General features: G+C 35.1%; 1 protein-coding gene across 2 annotated transcripts in view; it reads right to left on the bottom strand.

The window, feature by feature from the left end:
* PKN2 (protein kinase N2) overlaps nucleotides 1–22,353 on the bottom strand; it is a 129,295-nt gene that overhangs the window by 19,348 nt on the left and 87,594 nt on the right. For both annotated transcript variants that reach the window (XM_011284886.4, XM_011284888.4), the window contains exons 9-15: nucleotides 7,590–7,733; nucleotides 7,201–7,276; nucleotides 6,429–6,603; nucleotides 6,063–6,189; nucleotides 5,452–5,582; nucleotides 5,294–5,369; nucleotides 5,123–5,214 (exon numbers count right to left, since the gene is read on the bottom strand). In XM_011284886.4, the coding sequence (XP_011283188.3) occupies nucleotides 5,123–5,214; nucleotides 5,294–5,369; nucleotides 5,452–5,582; nucleotides 6,063–6,189; nucleotides 6,429–6,603; nucleotides 7,201–7,276; nucleotides 7,590–7,733 (821 nt within the window). The remainder of the gene's footprint in view (nucleotides 1–5,122; nucleotides 5,215–5,293; nucleotides 5,370–5,451; nucleotides 5,583–6,062; nucleotides 6,190–6,428; nucleotides 6,604–7,200; nucleotides 7,277–7,589; nucleotides 7,734–22,353) is intronic.

The raw sequence follows: 22,353 nt of genomic DNA, 5'->3' as shown, positions 1-22,353 counted from the left end.
TTAAAAAGGTAATTTTAAAGATAAGTATTTATTTGTGTATCCAGACTACATTGCTAGGAAAAAAAAATTAAATAGAATTTTGAAAACATTTAAGAGTATACCTGTTGTGTAGAAGGAGCATGGAATTTAAAAAAAAATTTTTTTTAACTTTTTTTTTTTTTTTTTTTTTTTTTTTTTTTTTTAGACAGGGAGAGACAGAGCATGAACAGGGGAGGGTCAGAGAGAAGGAGACACAGAATCTGAAACAGGCTCCAGGCTCTGAGCTGTCAGCACAGAGCCCGACATGGGGCTCGAACTCATGGACCGCGAGATCATGACCTGAGCCGAAGTCGGACGCTTAAGCAACTGAGCCACACAGGCGCCCCAAGAAGGAGTTATTTTAAAAAGGTAATTTTAAAGATAAGTATTTATTTGTGTATCCAGACTACATTGCTAGGAAAAAAAAATTAAATAGAATTTTGAAAACATTTAAGAGTATACCTGTTGTGTAGAAGGAGCATGGAATTTTAAAAAAAAATTTTTTTAACTTTTTTTTTTTTTTTTTTTTTTTTTTTTAGACAGGGAGAGACAGAGCATGAACAGGGGAGGGTCAGAGAGAAGGAGACACAGAATCTGAAACAGGCTCCAGGCTCTGAGCTGTCAGCACAGAGCTTGACGTGGGGCTTGAACTCACGGACCGCAAGATCATGACCTGAGCCAAAGTCGGCCGCTTAACCGACTGAGCCACCCAGGCACCCCTGTGTTTGTTTAATTTGAGACAGAGAGAGAGAGAGAGACATAGTATGAGCAGGGGAGGGGTAGAGAGAGAGGGAGACAGAGAATCTGAAGCAGGCTCCAGGCTCTGAGCTGTCAGCACAGAGCCCAACATGGGGCTCGAACTCACAAGCTATGAGATCATGACCTGAGCCGAAGTGGGACACTCAACTGACTGAGCCACCTGGGTGCCCCGAAGGAGCATGGAATTTTTAATGCTATGTTAATATAGTTGTCTTCTGGATTATGAATTGAAACATCTGTTCAGTTTTAAATACTGGCAGTAAATCCAGCTATTATGAAATAGTGTTTAAACTCCATTTAATAAGGTCACATTCTAGACAAACTCTTACCTTCTGATTTCACACAATCTGTTTATAATTTTATACATACTCAGAAACAGGAAACACCACTACAATTGTTTTAAAGCTTTAGGCTTATGTCTACATATATTTGGCAAGGTTTCTAAATGTTATTACAAATTAAGTCATTATTAGAAATAAACTCATAAAAGGCTTTTAAAAAGTTAATAGCTTTGATTTTCATCACCACCAAAAGTTATCGGAAAATAATGTCCAACTGGGATCTAAGACTGATAAGATGGCTTCTAAACTAACAGATTCACAAAATCAACCTAAATTTTGGGCACTGTAGATAAAATATTCAGACAAAATAAAAACAAAATGACAAGATGTTTGGGCTCAAGTAGATGGCAAACACTGTCTCTTCATTGTCTATATGGTTAATATTTATGGGTGAATCACTAATTCTCATGTGTATTAGGTATTAGGTTAGACCTGTGCTGAACATGTAAATGATATAAAAGATTGAGAACTGTTGATCAGAATGCCTCCTAAATGGCTTTAATGCCATTCACAGGAATGCTTTGATGAGGACCAGCAATACTGATGAAGACTGGATACATGTCTCAGACTCTTAAAGGAGGCAGGCTTTTTATAGACCAAAATTGTCACAATAATTTAAAGCATTTTATAGCACACCAAAAAGTTACGCTGTTAAGAGTTAACTTTTCCTAGGCTTATCTAAATTGTATACTTCCTTTAAAAGTTCATGAAACAACTCAACCTTATTCAAAACTTCAAACTTTATTCCTTCTATCCAGAACATTTCCCTCTAAATTGTCATTTAACTTTTCTCCATATTCCCAAGTATCTTCCATCAGCCAAGGAAGAACACAAATCCAACTCTTTTATAAGGTCTGACCTAAATCCATCAGCACCCCATGATGTTCCCCTTTGAGCTGGTCCTGTCTGTACTGTTTATTTTAAACCAAGCATATCTAGCCTCTTTTATTTACATAACTAATGCACTTATGTCTTATTTTCCTAAGTGATTAGTTTCATCCTAACATTTTTTGTGTACTTCCTTATGTACACAAAGTACACTACCTTAGGAAATGTTCTAGAAACTTAAAAACTTGTATAAATAGTTATTTTGGTCACTGGAAAACAGCATTGTTAATAAAGCTAAAATCTTAGGATTGAATCATATTTATATATAAATTTTTAAATATAAAGGTACATATATATGTTTAGCTGTGCTTTTGTTCTATGACTGCAAAATGGTATTTCCAGCTCTATTCTGTTGTCTTGAAATATGAACTGGTAAGAAAAGGAAGCTGAGTGAGGAGGTACTACAGGGACACAAATTTATCATTCTTACTCAGGACTGGGCATATATGAGACTCACAGAGAATGTTCTGTGAATGGTAGGTGGAGAATGTAATCTTTGTACATGAATTACATTACTTTGGAGTTAGCCTATAATTTTCATTTTAAAAAGAGGTTGATTTGGAATTTTCTATGATCTATTTTTAAAAAAAGAAGGCAGTTTTTGAAGTAAAATAATGAAATCCAGACTAGAGAAAGAAAACATCAAAAGAAAAACTGTCATTAAGTAGCATCAAATATTTTGGAAACATCGATTTAAAAAAAAAAGTCAGTAAGATGTAATAAGATTGAATTCTATGGATCTATTAAAAGGATGAATTAGGAAGTGAATATAAAGGATTCTGTTTATTAGTTTAATTTGAGTTGTTTACTATTCAGAATTATAAGTTATAAATATGTATTACTTTTCAAAATATGTTGATTTTTTAATTTTCTAAGTTATTTTTCTTGCCTTCATCTGTTTTTTTTTTTTTTTTTTTTTTTTTTTTGGAGAGAGAGAGAGAGAGCAAGAACGTGAGGGCAGGGGAGAGGGACAGAGTGAGAGGGAGAGAGAAAATCTGAAGCAGGTATCACGCCAGCGTGGAGGCTGAAGCAGGGCTCGGTGAGATCTGATGTGAGCCGAAATCAAGAGTCAAATGCTTAACTGACTGAGCCAGCTAGGTGCCCTAATTGCTCCTTTTTGCTGCCTTCCTCAAATTTCTATCGAGATTTTCCATTTCTCTGTTTGTATACCTACTGGAGGTTATTTTACTTCCATGTTGTAGAATATACGGATTTATAACTGAAGTTGGGTAAGGATCACTCCTCAACTTTTCAACAAGGCTGGATTAATTTTCAGTAGGGGTAACAGCCTAGATTCTGGCTAAAGCTCCATCCTCAGATCTGGACATTCTTCATTAATAGTAATATTAATGTTATTCTGTTAGATTTAATTAGAAAGTGTTCTTCTGTAAAGACTTGGCTCAAAGTAGTAACAATGTAGTGGAAAGCTATACAAATCATCAGGATTAACAGAGGTAGTACCAGTACATTATTATTTTTGGAAAACAATGAATTTACCATTCATAGATCTGGAATAAAGGAAACATTCTTCCATAAAAGAAAAATATTTGGCTCATCTATTATTATAGTTATCAACAGACTGACAGTGTGATTAAAGGTTTGCTTTAACCAATTATTTCTGTAAAATAAAAATATAGTTCTAAACATACCACATGGTACACAGAATATTGCATAAATATTCAGCAAAATTGTCTCTGAATAGTTTTACATATCAACAGTTTATTTTGATGTAATTGAGGGATATGAAAAACAGGTAAAAAATAAATAGGCAAATCCAAAGGGAAAAATTTCTTTTTTACATAAAGGAAAACTTCATTTTCAAGATCTATCCTAATTCTAAGAACTTCCCATATGATGGAAAATATATTAAAAATAGCAATTTAGTATGTGTGTGTGTGTGTGTATGTGTGTGTGTGTGTGTGTATGTATACACACACACACACATACACACACACAATGGCATGTAATATAATTAAGGCAAGCATTACCAAAAAAATATGTTTTAAAAATATGCAGGTTAATTGAAGTTTAAAGATGTTCAGTGAATTGCTCTGGGGTCAAATCCTTAATTAAGAAGGAACAACCAGAAGTAGATAAGTCAGTCTTCTCATTCTTTGTACCAGGCTCTTTTCACGTCCAGGGCTGTCTTCTATTAATATCAACTGATGCTCCCAAGTGGCTTAAAAAAAATCCTGCTTGTAAATATCAAATGGAAGTCTATTTCTGTAATAAATATGCCATTTGTGGGGTGTCTGGGTGGCTCAGTTCGTTGAGCATCTGACTTCGGCTCAGGTCATGATCTCGTGTTCTTGGGTTTGAGCCCCACGTCGGGCTCTGTGCTGACAGCTCAGAGCCTGGAGCCTGCTTGGAATTCTGTGTCTCCCTCTCTCTCTGCCCCTCCCCTGCTCATGCTCTCTCAAAAAATAAAAATAAAAAGTTAAAAAAATTTTTAAAAAGAGCATGTAAATATGCCACTTGTTATGTACAATTTTGTACTTAGTCACTTTGTTAAGAAAGTCTTTCTAAAGCATATTCTCTAACCTAATTACAATATTGTCTCCAAAGTCCTTGCATTTTAAAAATTGTACATAAAGATGTATCAATATCAACTTACATTTATTAAACCCAGAAAGGTAAGATGCTCTGGTCAAAAAATACCGTTTTAAGAAAAATGAAAGAAAAAGTAGATATATGTGCATTTTATAAAGCAGAATACATCAACCATTCAATGAAGTGCAGGTTACTTGTAAATGACATTGTATTACTTCGGTAATATGAAATGGGAAATAGTTTCACCCGACCACAGATGAGTAACAATTCCTATTGCATATAAACACTTTACCGTCTCCAAGTATGAAAAACTTAACAGAAGTGGTTTAAACATTTCATCATCTTTCTTTGGTACACACTAACCTGTAAACTGTCATAAGGAGAAGTTGACTAGAGAGAAAAATGTAATTAATGCCTACCTTATATCAAGTACAAATACATTAAGTTAGATTCTTCATGTATTATAGAAATGGAAAGTTTTGCTGTTATAAAATATACATCAATTTTCATGATCTTATGTTAAAACTTCAGAAAAATAAACAGTTTTGTGAAAAAAAAAAACTAACCTGTCTACTTCATCTCGAGCCACAATATCTCCTTTCTTTAAGGCTTTTATAGCAAACATCTCATTTGTGTGTTTATATTCAGCCAAAAGCACCTGAAATGAGATTAAAATAGGTACTTTCTATTTGAGTTATTACTTTTAAAGTCATTCCAAGAAAACTTAAAAAGATTACCTTTCCAAAATGTCCTCTACCCAAGACAGCACAACATCTGAAGTCTTGTAGATTAAATTGAAACATCTGTTGAGATCTGAAAACAGTATGTCAATTAAAAATAAGGAAAAAGTATGGGACCAAACATGTAGTAGCAAAGCTGTATACATATTCTTTACCTTCTATCCTCAAGTTCTCGAACACCACTGTATCCTAGGCCTGGTTGAGGAATATCAGGCTCATATTCAGATTGAGATTTTGGAAGTATACTGTTTCTGTCATTCTCAATAGCAAAAACAGCTTCTGAATCCTATAAAATATTAAATACTCATTAAATCATAGAAACATTAAGAAAACAACTTATTTGGTAAAGTTTAAAAATGTCAAAAGTCAATAAAAATATTAGTGAGAAAAGTAAAATCCAGATAATGGACATTCATTCTTAAGAGTTGTTAATTCTACATTACATTTGCCTAAAAAATTTGAAAAATGAACACATTATCATCACCTTCAATGAATATTCTGAAATTATGTTAACCAAGTTAGAAGATGAAGAGTGAGGCAATATACCATCTTATATCAACCATGTTCTTATGCTTTTAGCTTCAGCAATCTATTCAATCCCTACTGGCCCATGAGCATCCAGAGGTTTTATGTTTCACTCACAAGAAACATAAAAACATAGTTCACACATGCAACTTTTAACTGAAATGTACACCTCATTCACTATGATGCTTTTATTGGTAATTCATTTGGCAAAAAGGAATTATACGAGGTTTAAACGCCTTGCCTGTCTCGGTGTATCCGAATCTCTTAATTCAGCAGATTCATCTATTTCTCCAAGGGAAGAGTCACGTGGTGGGGCCGGAGGAGGTTCAGGTTCAAGATCAAAGTCCAATTTGGTTACTGTAGAATCACTTATAGAAGATAAAGCAATTCACCAAAAACGGTAATCAAAAGTATATATTTTAAGTAGCTTTAAAATTATAGCAAACTTTTTTTTTCTTTTTTTACTTTTTGAAAGTAAGCAGAACACTAATTTCAAAATACTCTTTAGAAAAAATCAGATTTTTAATAGACCCACTGTAAGCAGTATGCATGAATGTTACAGTAACTATTTTATAAAAGCGATGCTTAAAAATCTTAAGACACATACCCAGCTGGAGGTGCTAGTTCAGGGATGCGTACATCAACCACTGGCACTGTAGCAGGCACGGAGGCTTGAGGGCTAAAGGTGCCAGAATGATTTACTGTTGGAATAGCTCTTCTCACTAGTCTTCCCCAAGTGGCAATATTAATATTCATTTGAGGAGCTCTGAGAAATGTTTTGCCTATGGATATTGTGAATAAAGAAAATAGAATAAGTAATTTTTTTATATATTACCAAAAGCCATAATTTAAAAATTCATACTCATTGGTTTATAATTTATGAAGAACAAACAAAATTTGTCACTTAAAAATAGTTCTTAACTATTTGTTATTAAAGGCTGGTGAAAAGTAGTGAAAATAGTTTTAAAAATAAATAGGAAGGAACTGTTTTTTGTTTTTGTTTTTTTAAGTCTAGGAGTGATATGTGGCTAAGGTTTAAAAAAAACCAATTCTCTAAAAATAAAAGAATTATCTTTTAGAGATACTAACTGTATTTGTGGATGAATCAATAGGAAGTCTAGGTTTGCTTCTTATAATCTGAGAAAGTAGTATGTGGACGGGCTATAGTGAAACAAAACTGGCCATGAGTTGAATGCTGTTGAGGATGAGTGATGGTACATTGTACTAGTCTGTTAGGATATGTTTGAAATATTCCTTAATAAAAAGTTAGAAATGAATAAAAGGAAAACAAAAAACAAAGTTGGGTATTACTTTTAATGTTGGTTTTCTATATTTAAGAATACACCAAAATAAACTGTATTTGATTCCTTAGTAACTACCTTGTTGTTTTGAAAAAATTTTCTTTTGTCTTTGGAGTTTGGGTCTTCTTTCAATAACTGGATTAAAAAAGGTAACCTGCAGTGAAGAAAATTCAAGTTGACATGAATATAGCTTTGGATTTATGCTTCATGAAATTCACTAAACTCCTAAGTATTGAAAACTTGAGAATCTTAGATATAATTTAAGCCCAACTTCTCATTTTCTAGGTGAAAAAACAGACCTAGAGAGGACGATGATTTGTCTTAATACACTTGTGCAGTAGTAGAGTTGAGCCAAGGATTCAAGTTGTCTAATGTTCAGCCTAATTCTCTTTCTACTTCTATGTCATGCTGCCTACATATATAATTCCAATTATAGTGATGTACATTTAATAAAATATATTTATTACCTCTGCAAATAAAGTACCCTGTGGTTCCAAATAGAGACACATGCCATGCCGTTGGTTGTCTAAAAAATCTTCTAACCTCAGAAATTTTACAGCACACAGAGATCGCCAATCACGCCAATAAACTGAAATTTCCAGTTCACGTGACTAGGATAATTAAAAAAAAAATAAAGATAACAGAGAAGACATGATTGGACACACACTTGAATAAAATATCACAAAAAATATAAAATACAAATACATAAACAAAGATAACACACACAAAAGGTACACTATTTTAAAGAGTGCTTTGTAATGTTTCTCTATTATATATTATTTTAACAAACTTATATATTTTAACTCCAAGGAACAAATTTTTATTTCCACAATCTCTAGCTAAGATATTCCTATTATAAAGAATACACATCTGGGACCAATACAGATGAATGACCACAGAGACTCTGTGCTATGTAATAGCTTCAGTCTTTCAGATTTTCCTTCTCCACTTGGTATCACTTGCTGAGCTGTTGCTGGAAGACCTCAGTGCTCTCCTCAAAGAACCCATTTCAAACTGTCTTATTTCCTTGTCCCCATGTTGAATTAGGGAAAGGTCTACGAATAGCATTTATCCTGCACTTACAGTGTGCCCCACACGCTGTGCTAAGCACTTTAAAAGTATTATGTCATTTAATCTTCAGAAGAATACCACCGGGTAATAGGACTAGTGACAGCAGGGGCCTGTGTAGGTAGGGGGCAAAAGGGAAATTCAGAATAAGTTTATACAAAAAGATATTCATTTATTACAACAGCTCCCCCCACCCCCTGGTTCTCCCTGCAAAAGGCAGCAAATTAGCAACAAACTGAATGTCCAAAAACTAAGGGACAAGTATATTATACCATATCCATATGAAGGAATTCTCTATTATCATTAAAAATAATGCTTATGTGGAAAAACATACTTAAGACTTTAATGATTATTTTTATTATTTTTAATTTGAGAGAGAGAGCGTGCGCGCATGTAAGCAGGAGAGGGGGCAGAAGCAAAGGGAGAGAAATAAGCAGGTTCCAGGTTCAGTGTGGAGGCTAATGCAGGGTTCGATCCCATGGCTGGGGGATTATGACCTCAGTTGAAATTGGGAGTCAGATGTTCAACCGACTGAGACAGCCAGGCGCACCCCTTTTTTTATTTTAGTGTGCACAAGTGGGAGAGAGGGAGGGAGAGGAGAGAGAGAGAGGGACAGAATCTTAAGCAAGCTCCATGCTCAGCGCAGAGCCTGATGTGGGGCTCTATCCCACAACCTTGGAATTATGACCTGAGCCAAAATAAAGAGTCGGACACTCAACCAACTGAGCCACCCAGGCACCCCCATATTTAAGGCTTTAACAATCAATTAAAACATAATTACAACAGTGTAGTACACAGCTTGTAAGTTGGGGGCCAAGCCAAACTCTACATATATGTTATAATCGACATACATTCTAATTAGAAAGCACCAGACTTTTCTATGATTTTGCAAACCATCTGCAAGAAGAGATAAACATCTTTCCCCCCTTAGGCTCAACGAAGTAATAAATTACTTCTTTCATTTACTAACTTTCAACTCAGGAACTTAGGCCTATTACATAAGCTCCTAGTACTTAACAGATCCTGTGACTTTAAATAATGAGTTGATGCAAATGAATATAAAAAACACTTAACAAAAAACAGAACATGAAAAAAAAAATGAGTCAAGACACAACGTGCCAGGTCTCATCAGAAAAAGGTATCTATGGCAGTATGTGAACCAAGGGCCTCTTACTTCATTTCTTCTGATACATAGTTACTGTGAGAGAGAATACTCATCATTAAAGGGGAAGTATGAGTAGAGTAGAATTCTTTTTTAAGATCAGCAAATGGCATTTATTTAAGTTAAAAGTTTAAGTATTTTGGTAAATACATTGAATGGATAACTGAACCAGGGATTGGTAATTTACACTACACTGTTTCAGACTAGAGGAGAAGTCTACTTCCTCCTATGTTATTTTGCCACATCAAGGAGGAAGACCTGTGATGGATCAGACAGACAGATGCAAGGGGCATAGGTGCTGGGAAGTTCTTACTTATAAGAAGTTGTAAGAAGTTCTTGTAAGAACATCTTACTTATACTTTCACATTGCTAACATCTGACACATGGTTAAGTTTATATCTTTCTCTGGATGAGAAGAAGAGGTCCAATCACCTTATTTATATTTATTCTAGCCACTCTGGTAAAACATACTGGCCCATTTCGTTCTGCTTTCTCTTCATTCCATGCCTTAAACTGAAGTGTGTTAGAAAGATCTCAGAGTTGAGATGGAAGGTCATCTCAAGGCCTTAAGCTAGCTTTCCTAGAGTTCTACTTTGAGATTTTAGGTATAAATTTATTCACTTTTTGTTACTTTGCATTGTTCCTTGGGAAATAGAACTGTACAATTTAAGGGGGAGGGTGACTGTGATCTAGAGCAGATTATGTTATTTTATGTCAATACTCCAAACACTGTTTCATGGAACCCCAAACCTCCTTCAGTCTCTAACATCTGGTGTGATTTGGGTAGGTAAAGTAGGGATACAGCACCTAAAAAGGAAAACACTTTTTATATAAAGACATGTCTCTAATATTTATAGAATTTAAACTGTGTGACTGCTCATCTGCTGGCAATTTTCCAGATGAAGCAGGCCAGTTCTATAGAGCTAGAACATGCTTTAAGTGATGTCAAACTGTAAGAGCAACAAAATTCTAGATAGTGTAAAACCACCACTACAATAGCTGAGCAGTATAATCTGAGCTACTGATGGGCAGCACTAGTAAATTGTCCCAATTTGTTCTTTATTTGGTCTTACGAATTTGAACCTAGGGTCAGAGAAAAAAACACGGAAGATCTAAGGCACCTGTAAGATTTGTCTCAAGTCTCCTTAAGGCCTTGAAAGTAAACAGAAAAAGGTAAAAAAGACATTGAATCAGCCCTACATGTAGGAGAGGAAGGAGAACAACTTAAAAAAAAAATGTGCTTCAATTTAAAAACCTTGGCACAAATCTAGCATAAAAAGACCTGAAGCACAAGGAAGGCTGAAGTTTCCAAACTGTTCGTGAGGAACTCTGGGACAATGGAGGCTATTTTAACTTTACAAAGGAAACACAGTGACATCTGTGGGACACTGTTAAATACTAGCTCATGGTAAGCTCAGTTTCAACAACCGAATGTACCACATTCCTTTGGATGACATCTTCCTATCTTTGCTAAATTGGGTTTTCAACAACTGATTTTTTCCACATGAAAAATCAATGTGTAAGCATGTGTTCACGCTTTGAGAAGTTATGCAGTATACAACAAGCAGACATACTCCATTAGTAAGTAACTGGTTACGCAAAAATGAAGTAAAAATACTGTATTTTCTTTCAATTTTTTTTTCACTCAAAAAGTACTAATTAGTTAGAATATAAGTACTAAATAAATATTTTTTAACTACTTTTTAAGTTAGGTATAAATTATGGTAACCAATTTGACAAATTATATTAAATAAACAAGTTAGGTATAATGACAAATAAAATTGTGACATAAAGTATATATGATATTTTGACATATGTATATACTATGCAGATTCCTCCCATTTAATTAACACATTCATCACCTCAGTAAATTGCATTTATATAGTGTTATTAACTACAGTCACCATGTTATACACGGGATGCTCAGACTTTATTCATTTTATATCTAAAGTTTTTACTTTTTTTTTTTTTTTACCAAACTCTCCATGCTTTCCCCACCCCCTATCTCTTGGCAACCACTTTTTTTTTTTTTTTTTTTACATTTATTTATTTTTGAGAAACAGTGAGACAAAGCGTGAGTGGGGGCGGGGCAGAGAGAGAAGGAGACAGAATCTGAAGCAGCCTCCAGGCTCTGAGCAAGCGGTCAGCACACAGCCTGATACGGGGCTCGAACCCACAAACCGTGAGATCATGACCTGAGCTGAAGTTGGACGCTCAACTGACTGAGCCACCCAGGCGCCCCTTGGCAACCACTTTCCTACTCTCATTTCTAGGTGTTTGACTTTGTTTTTTTGCTTTTTTTTTTTTTTTTTTTAAGATTTCACATATAAATGATACCATGTAGTAACTGTCTTTATCTGGCTTATTTCACACAGCATCATGTCCGCCAAGGTCCATCCATGTTGTTGCAAACAGCAGGATTTCTTCCTCTTTCTCATGGTTGACTAATGTTCCATATATATCTCACATCTTCTTTATCCATTCACCCCTTGACAGGTTATTTCCATAACTTGGCCATTGTGAATAATGCTGCAATGAACATGGAAGTGCAGATACCTCTTCGATATTGTTTTCATTTCTTTTGAATATATAACCAGGAGTGGGATTGATGAATCATACGGTGGTTCTATTTTTAATTTTTTGAGAAACCTCCATACTATTTTTCCTAGTGGCTGCACCAATTTACATTCCCAACAACAGTACACAAGGGCTCCCTTTCCTCCACATCCTTGTCTGCATTTGTTATCTCTTATCTTCTTGGCAACAGCCACTCTAACAGGTGTGAAGTGATAACTCACTGTGGTTTTGACTTGCATTTCCTTGATAATTAGTGATGTTGAGTACCTTTTCATGTACCTTTTGACTATTTCTAAAGAATGTCTTCTTTAGAAAAATGTCTATTCATTTTCTATACATTTTTAATCAGATTTTTTTTGCTACTGAGTTATAGGACTTTTTAATATATTTTGAATATTAACCCCTTATCAGATACATGATTTGCCAATACTTTCTTCCATTCTGTAGGATGCCTTTTCATTTTGCTGATGTTTCCTTTGCTGCACAGAAAATTTTTAGTTAGTACTTTTTTTCTTTTTTTTTTTTTTTTTGAGAGAGAGAGAGAGAGAGAGAGAGACAGAAAGAGTATACACACATGCTCAAGTAGGGGAGGAGGAGAGGAAGAGGGAGAGAGAGAATCTCAAGCAGGCTCCACGCCCAGTACGGAGTCTGACACTAGGCTCAATCTAACAACCATGAGATCATCACATGAGCTGAAATCAAGAGTCAGACACTTAACAGACCGAGCCACCAGGTGCCTCAGTAAGTAGTTCTTAATAAATGGAATTGTTGGATATTTCCTTTGGCTTGGACACACACTGTATAACAACAACAACAACAACAACAACAACAAAAACAAAACAAAACAAAACAAAAAACCAGGACACTGAGGATGCTGTGAACCAAGAAAGTTTGGGAACCTCTAATAGAAGAACATGAAAGCTAGGCTCCACTGCTGAAAAGAAAAAAAAAAAAAAAAAAAAAAAGGAGGCAAGACGAAGCAGAGCATGGAATATTCAAGAGCCAAGAAAAGGTAAGACTTTGTAAAGGTACAACATGGTAGATATCATATCAATTCGTCTTCTATTTCTTCTTTAATTGGCCTTCTATGGGCTTCTGAAGACAACACAACCTTGAGAAATATCAGTTCAGGTCATAGAAGCAAAGAAGCTGCATACTCAAAGAGTCTGAATTTTAATAACTGGCTATTTATGGAGGTGTGATTAAGGTTAAAGAGCCAACAAGGATGAAGCAACTGACATCTAGCAACAGTAGAAATCCATTACCACCCCTTGCCTCAATGTGCACGAGGTAACAGTTGTCAGAATCCAATGAGAACTGGACCTTGGAAAAAGGGACTGTCCAACAGGAGCTGTAGCCATAGTTGAACCAATGCTGTGAAAACAGGGAAGGGAAGAGGGAAACAAACACCTTGACTTCTCTCTCCTCCTATCCTTACACCTCCTAACAATGTCTCCCACTGTAAGTCAGAGCCTAGTTGTTCAAGTCCACAGCTATCAGCTTCCAGAGTCAAAGCACCGGCCAGGGAAGGGAGACCACTGGAATCTACTAGGCGCAAACAGAAAACAACCATATCAGGAAACAGCAGTATCTCTTTTCAGTTGAGGAGTCCAATAAGGGTGATTTTCCAGCTGGACCAAATATGACAAAAAGAAGAAAACCCTAGGATCTTTGGGGAGGATGGGAAATACAGAGAGGAGAGTTTGAGACTGAGACAATAGAAAACATAATGTTATGATCTCTGCTTGAAAAGTCTGCCTCCTATATATGTGGGTGATTCTGCTCTTTTCGTAAGAGAGAAGTAAACAATTATGATACAAACTAGTGCTTTAATAGTTATATATAAAACTGCTTCCTAAAAAAAATAAAACTGCTTCCTTTATCAATTCATATTGTATAAAATGTTCCAAAGACTCCCTATTATTCCAAACCTATTATAAACTTTTCTGTCTTTACATACACAATTCCTATGTCTAATCTTATATCTTATTCCCCTGCTGAAACATATATTTTCATATGAGATTTCACATTTTTTCTCCTGTACCAGGTTCAATTTTCTCTTTTCATCAAGACTGAATTAAACATCTGTGTTCCTCACAAAGGCATTCTTGACTAAACCCAGCCCAGAGGTCTTTCCCTTGAGTTCAGATGTGTATAACTTTTTATATTTATCCTTCTAGGGACTTGTGTTCTCAAATCTGAGGATTCAATGTTTGTCATTAGTTCTGGAAAATTCTAGGTCATTATTGCTTCAGATCTGACCACTGCTCATTGTCTCCATTCGCTCATTCTGGAATTCCTCTTAGTGTGTTAGTCATTTTCATCCCATTCTTCCTGTCTTGTAGCCTCTCTTTCACATTTTTCATCTGTCTCCTTGTGTTGCATTAGGGCAACTTCTTTAGCTCTATCTTCCACCCACTAACTCTTTTGTTATTTAACTCATCCACTTAGTTTTCAACTAAAAATGTTCTATTTCTGATTTTTGTTAAGTTTTATTTTACTCTCCTTCCAACCCAGCTTCAACAATTGGGGACTAATGGTCCCCCAATTATTTTGAAGATAATCTCAGATGTCTACTATTTGTTTTTTAAAAAACTCTGCTTAGTCTTTGTATCACTCATTCTTTGCTCATGTTTTCAAATTCCTCTATTATACAAATATTTGAAATATTTATTTTATATTCTATAACAAATAATCCCATTATCCACTGCTGCTTACTCATGGTGTTTGTATCTTCATGTATTTTTAAATTCTTGATGCATGCTCATTTTAGAAGAATTCTTTCCTAAGCTTCTGAAACACAATTCAACAGTTTTTTATTTTGTCTCCAACTGTTTTTTTTTTTTTTTTAAGCCTACCAGACTATAGAGTCCTTTATGGAAAGAATGCTTCTCGCTGTTTTGTTATTTCTCACTGTGCTAAATGTAGGCCTTTGCACATTAAAGGTTGGAAAGGTAGAAGAAAGCTAAAATGCCTATGCTGTGCTACAGAACAGTAACAGGTAAGCCATAAGGAAATAAGTCAGACTCAGTTGTGTGTGGAAGGGTGGGAGCAGGTAAGAAAGAAGACATTTTTAAATTATATATATGATCCCCCTCCCCTCAGATTCTAATGTGTGTCATTTTGGGAATCTATTTGGGAATCACTGTACCAAGCAGAGTGTGTTACCTGCACAAGTAGGAAAAAAAAAAAAAAAAGGAAATTATATAAAAAAACTTTTAGTTTTAAAAATATTTTTGCATTAAGTTATTTTCAGTCATTCTGTTGTATATTTAATGAATACCTATACTAAATACTGTGATGGAAATACAAAGAGACATAATGTATGGTCCTGTTCTCATATGGTTCATAGTTTTGTTGGGGAGATGGAAATGTAAATAAACACTGGCAAAAGAGAGGCATATACAATTGGTATAATGACACAAAAGGGAGAACTGACCAATTTTTCCTAAGGGGAAGGTAGTAGGAAGATCAGAAAAGATAAGAACTGCTTAAATTGTGTTCTTAGATACAAATTATAAGAATAAGGGAGAGAACATAGGAGTCAAAGGGGAAAGAATGTACAAAGTTAAGCATGCACAAAGTATACTGTAGGGATAGGAAATAGTTTCACCTAGTTAACACCTAGAACAGAAGCAGGAATGCTTTGGGAAATAAAGATTAGAAGATGGGCAGATACAAGTCATGAAGGGCTCTGTATGACTTGCAAAAGCATTTGGTCTTTAACTTGTAAATTATAAGCTCCTAGTAAAGGATTTAAAATATAGAGGAGTAGAGGTCAGGTCAGGCAATACAGTAATTAAAAACAAGGCCCCTGGGGCGCCTGGGTGGCGCAGTTGGTTAAGCGTCCGACTTCAGCCAGGTCACGATCTCGCGGTCCGTGAGTTCGAGCCCCGCATCGGGCTCTGGGCTGATGGCTCGGAGCCTGGAGCCTGTTTCCGATTCTGTGTCTCCCTCTCTCTCTGCCCCTCCCCCGTTCATGCTCTGTCTCTCTCTGTCCCAAAAATAAATAAAAAACGTTGAAAAAAAATTAAAAAAAAAAATAAAAACAAAACAAAACAAAACAAACCCCCAAAAACAAGGCCCCTAAAATCAAGATGGCCTAGTGCTGCATTCTTAATAAATTTCTGTAGAAAAAATAGGTTAAAATCTTAGCTCTATACCACTTACTAGTTTTGTGACCTTGGGCAAGTTATTTACTTAGCCTTTTTGAGCCTCATTTTGCTCATCTGCAAAATATGTATAATAATAGTATCAACCTCCTAGGGTTGTGTGAAAATTAAAAGAGTTAATACAAGCTCAGCACATAGTGTTCAGTAAATGTCAGATTTTATTATTAATATTGTGGTATGTGATTAAGAAAATCTATATTGGAAACAAAGAGACAAGTTAGTCCACTATTTAAAAGAACATATTGGTTTCAGGTAAGACCTGGCTTTGATATAAGATTCTTGTGATGATTCCCAGAACCACTGCTTTCCAGCCGTGTGGCAAAGTTATTTACCTTTTGGAACCTCAGTAATCCCCAAAACAGTGATAATAATTATACATGTAAGATTACCGTGAGGATTAAATGATACTACATGTAATGTGCGTGGTTCAGAACCTCGTACAGAAGTTTTAGTGTAATGTGTAATGAATGATAGGATGAGGAAGAACAGATTGTGAGCACAAACTACTACTTCAAGAATCTCGTCTATGAGAGAGAGTCCTGTCAATAGAGCTATGAAGAAGCAAAACAATTTTTTTTTTTTTTTTAATGGAAGGAAATGTGAACATATGCAGTAAGGATCAGAGGTGAGAAGCAAGGAGGTAAAAAAAATACTGGTGACAGAGTAACTGATGGAACAGGTTTACGAGATGAGAAAGAATGGAAATTGGAGGACAAATTGGATGCTTACAGGCTCTTACAGGGTGGAAAGAGACCTCTTTCTCTAAATCCAATGAGGAAGATACAGAAATATGTGCAGGTGATAGGAGGAATCTGAGGAAGCTGCACCCTAATGATCTTAATCTTATGTATAAAATGGAAACAAAGGGGTCTGAGGTGGGATAGAAGACTGGAAGAGATAGGTGAAAGAAAAGCTCCTGATAAGGGGATAAAGATCTGAAATGCAGGACAACATTTACAAGCCCAGCTGAAGTCAGAAACTAAAATTTATAGTAATAGGTATGATTAATATTTCAGCAGCATTCAGTAGATTAAAGCAGAAAAGACAGATGGTAGGACTGATTTGCTGTTGGGGGTTTCCAAGACAGGTCTGATATAAAGATAAGATTAAAGGCTGCTTGATGTGGGAGCATCAGTAAGGGAATAGTTCAGGGTAACACTGGTTTTAGGGTACAGAGAAAAGAACATGAAATTTGTAAGGGGCTGATGGCCCCTTCTTCAACCTCTTCCTGAAGAATTAAGGATATGAAAAGATTTGATCAAATATCTAGTTCTGTGGTAATAAAGAAGAGACCAGAGGAGTAACAACAATAATTTAAGCTATCATTTACTGCATAATCATTATCTGCATAGTCATTAATCTAGGTTCTTTATCTCATTTAGGGAAATAAAAGATTTGGTGAAAGTGTGACATATCAAATTTAAGATTTCATTGCTCAATTCATTGCTAAAATGACAAGCAGTAAAGGTACACTGTGGCTGAGGTATTCAAAGAAGTTTGAAATAATACTATGTTAAATGGGTTGTATACATATGTAGCTTTTTTCTTTTTGTTTTTAATGCCCCATAATGATGCTGAACTGAAGAACCAAAGCTCTTAAGGAATACTGGAGCGTATCTGGTGATTAAGAGATGTCAGAGATGGAAAAAAAGAAAAAAAAGAAAAGAATGTAGACTGTATACATAATTCACTGTCTCAGAGGATTCAAAGCCTCAGGAGAGTATGATGTGTCATTTAACAGAATTTGGAAGAGGTAAAAAGGGTCAGTATTTTTGTAGTTTCAACTTTTTTTTAATTAAGTTAGGTTCTATGCCCTAAATGGGTTTTGAACTCACAACACTGAGATCAAGTCAACTGAGCCAGTCAGGGTCCTTGTCCATTTTAAGTTAAAAAACAGCATCTCAGCTTAAACAATATGCTCAAAACAGCCAGCTCTTACACAGAAGAAATTAACACGTCTTTGTATTCCTATTGTATGGCTTGTTCCCCCAGGAGGACTGAAGGAATTCAGAGAAAATGAGAAATTACATGGTTATTGCATTTACAATAAACATTAATAAGGATCAAATTTTATAAGAAAATATAAAAAGGGTAATCTGATAAGAATGGAAAGAACATAGAACTATCAGTCAGGAGACTTCATTATAAATCCTAGATTATTGGGGCACCTGGTTGGCTCAGTCAGTGGAGCATGTGAATCTTGATCTCAGTGTCGTGAAATGGATTATGTAATAAAAAAAAAATAATCCTGGATTATTATGAAAAGCAAAAACTGACCCATAAAAACAGAGAAAAAAACTGGTGGTTGCCACAGGGACAGGGAGTGGGAGATACAGGCTTCTAGTTATGGAATGAGTAAGTCACAGGGATAAAGGATAAAAAAGCATAGGGAATATAATCAGTGGTATTATAATAGTGTTGTATGGTGACAAAGTAGCTGGACTTGTGGTAAGCAGAACAATTACTTGCAGATTTGCTGAGTCACTATGTTGTACACCTGAAAATAATGTAACAGTGTCAACCATACTTCAGTAAAAATTAAAAAAAAAAAAAAAAAAAAAAAGAATCCTGGATTATACCTCAGGCTAGTTATTTTATCCTTAGGCCATAATTTCCTTAGTAATTTGTAAAATGAGGGGGCTGAAGGGGCTGAATTATATCAGCAATTTTCAAAGCTTATTTTTCTTAAGTGGCAAATTTCAAATGATATCTTACCCAGAACAAAACAAAAAAGTCTCCGTGTTGCCTCCTAAGACAATTCTACAGAGCCCTGACCTCCCAGGAACATAATTTGGGCTTTTTTAGATTATTGTAGGTCTAGTTCATTTCCAGAGTATCTTACAACTCCAAAAAGATCTACAAATCTTTGTGTCTTGAAAAGGACAGAAATAGTATAACTTAGTTCCAGAATCCCATAGAAAAGAAACTTGACATTTGAGGCAAAATGCTAGGCATGGACACGTCAGACAGTTTAAAATAACATTTTCTATAAATATTTCAATAAACATTTTCCACAAATAAATATTCTATAAATATAAGGGATAAAGTAAAAGGGTAAAAAGCACATGAAAAAGTAAAACACAAGTAGTTATCATGATAACGAATGTAGTCTCTGCCAAAGAGAAGTTTATAATCAAATTAGGGAAAAGTAACATGCCTATCAGGAGCCTAGAAGCTCTAGTTAGCCTCAGGGATGAATAGCTTTTCTTAGTCATGCATTGTCTTCAAACTTTCAAAGGGAGAACTGCTGCTCCCAAGTGGGAAGAATGTTTGATGAAAAAAAAAAAAACAAAAAACAAACCCAAAAACAACAACAACAACAAAAACAACTTTAGGTGAAGATCACAACTTCACATAAAAAACAACCAATCAAAAGTTATCAGTCTTTGTAGTTTTCTAAGCTTGTAGTCTGGGTAATTTTTAATTATTTTCTTTCTTTCAGGTTTTCATCATCTTCTGTCATTTCCTCCTCTCCTCTGTGTGACTGTTACCTGTCTCATTCAAATTGCCATAGAGGAAAGAGCATCCATTTTGAAGGGCACTAAGGTCTAGTAGCAGCTCTGAAATTTATTAATATTTAACTACTCTAGTGCTCAGTTTCCTTAACTATAACATGATGATAACTTTTGAGTTCTATTTTATTTTATATTTGTGTATGTATATATTTATTACTTTTAAGTTCTATTTTAAATATTAAACTCTGTAATGCAAAAACATGGTGACAAGAGAAATCTTCTAACCAGCTGTTTTCTAACAATGATTCTCTTTGAGTTTCATTTTGATATCACTCATAAAAAATCCTATAATTACTTTAAATAGGCTCTGAAATGAAAGAGACACTGCACCAATTAATTCCCCATTACATACCATGCTCTTCTATTATACTTAAATTCATAGCCACCCACACATCAAAGCCTATGGCTAAGGAAAAAACTAATGCCATCGAGTGGCTAAAATGAGACAAGCAATACAAGGGATTTTATATACACTACCTCAGTTTTTCTTCCTAACTGTCCTGTAAAGATTACAGTTGACCCTTGAACAACACAACGGTAAAGGCACCAACCCCTGCACAGTGAAAAATTTTAGTACAACTTTTGGTTCCCCCAAACTTTACTAATATGCTACTGCTGACTGAAAACCTTACTGATAACATAAACAGTCAACTAATATGTATTTTATATATGTATAATATACTGTATTCTTACAGTAAAGTAGGCTAGAGAAAACAATGTTATTAAGAACATACAAGGAGGAGAAAATACATTCATAGTAATTTACTATAAAATATCTATGTATTAAGTGGACCTGCACAGTTCAAACCTGTGTTGTTCAAAGGTCAACTGTATATTTTATCCCCATTTTAGGGATGGTGAAACAAATGCCCAGTAGTAAGGTTATGTACTTTGTCTACTATCAAAAGCTAGTAAGTAGCAGATGGACAATGAACCTATTTTGCCTGGCTTCATTACAGCAAATCTATCCACATTAAAAATGAAAGTGAAAGAAACATTTTATGGCCATAAAGATTTATATGTATTCACACGGTTTAAAAAAAGATACAAATATAATAAGACATAGAAACAGCATCTATTTATACTAACAACCTCAACTTTTATTCCCTCGTAGTGGGCTTGACTGAATTATATTGGTCTATTTAAACAGCTAATTTATAGCATGTAACAATGCTGGTTCTTCTACCCTGGAAGAGAAAATATCAGAGTTGAAAGACCCATCTAGTAGACCTTAACAGTGAGCTCTAGGAAAGTCACTATTGATTAGAATAAACATATACAAACTGAAATCTCATTGCTCTCCTTACCCTAATTTTTTCCCACATGTTCCTCCCTTTAACTTCAAAGACAGTTATCAAATCTTTGTTAAATTTCTTCTTCAATAGACTTTTAAAAATCCCATTTTTCTTCAATTGTTCCACATGTAACAGGATTTTCATCATCTCACCATTCCTGCAATTATTCACTGGATAAGTTTTAATAATGCTTCTCTAAGGTATGATTTGGCTCAACTCAAACTTTATTGTTTTTGTTCTCCCCCCTCCCCCCCCCAACTCAAAATTTTTTATTTCTTTTTGGGCAAACCTTCTTTCTCCCCCTACCTTTGGGATACGGCTTAAGATTTGATTATGAGATTTTTGTTTTCTGTGTTTATAAAGTTTTTCCCACTTTGTGTTAGTAACTCTTCTATTAGCTTCTATAGTGCATGGTACTTAACTTCTATGAGATCATTTACCATAGGTAAATCAAATGATGCCAACTCCCCTATTAAAAGCCCTTCAACAGTCTCCCAATTCTTAGTCTACGAAGACCCTAGAGATCTGGCATCTACCTACATCATCTACTTTATACTGATCTTCTGTCTCACAATTTTTATTCTTACAACATATCAGGTTCTCTCCTACCTCAGGGGGTTGTATACTTTGTCTCCTCTGCTGGAAACACTCTACCTGGATCTTTAAAAGTCTGGAAAATTTTTACACATCAGGTCTCTCAGGTCAAATGTAGCATCCTCAAAGAGATCCCCTAACTACTCTATCTACAGTGGCTGCTACCCCCTCATTGTATCACCCTACTTCCTTCTTTCCCTACCCTTGTAGTTTTTAAAAGTTGTTTCCTATTTATCTTCCCTCATTAGAATATAAGGTCCTTAAGTATACGGACTTTGGACTTTTGATCAATCATTACCAGCATCTAGAACGGTGCTTGGCACAGAATAGAGAATTGGTGATTATTAAGCTTAAGAGTTCTGTTACAGTAATACGTACATCCCCATAAATCTAGAACCTAGTAAAAAGCCTGGTACATATGAAATGTTAAATAAATATTTGTGAAATGAATAGACTGGTCTTAACCACTTGGATGACATTCACTAGGACGTCTAATTAGATGATATCCAAATCCACCTATCCAGCCCTGACCTCTACCTTCCACATCTTTATTTAATTGCTAGGAGACTAGGTATAGAACCCATCCCCCCCAATATAGATTTTTTCTAATGATTGTGGCATCATTTGCTTTGCAAACTATAGACAAATTCCTTCCTTCGTACTCCAATCCAATTAGTTACTGACTCATATTATTTTTTCCTGCATGTATTTTTTTCTATTCCTACTGCCAAGTTTTACTTCAAGTTCTCCTGATCTTACAGTTGTAGCACTGAAGTAGCCTCCTGCCAAATTGCTTGCCTTTAGTTCCTCCTCCCTCAAATTCATTCTTCATACAAATTCCAAGATCA

The sequence above is a fragment of the Felis catus genome, chromosome C1 (genome assembly GCF_018350175.1).
Source record: "Felis catus isolate Fca126 chromosome C1, F.catus_Fca126_mat1.0, whole genome shotgun sequence".
NCBI lineage: Eukaryota > Metazoa > Chordata > Mammalia > Carnivora > Felidae > Felis > Felis catus.
The sequence above is the reverse complement of the archived record's forward strand: the minus strand, read 5'-3'. Positions and strand labels throughout refer to the sequence as shown.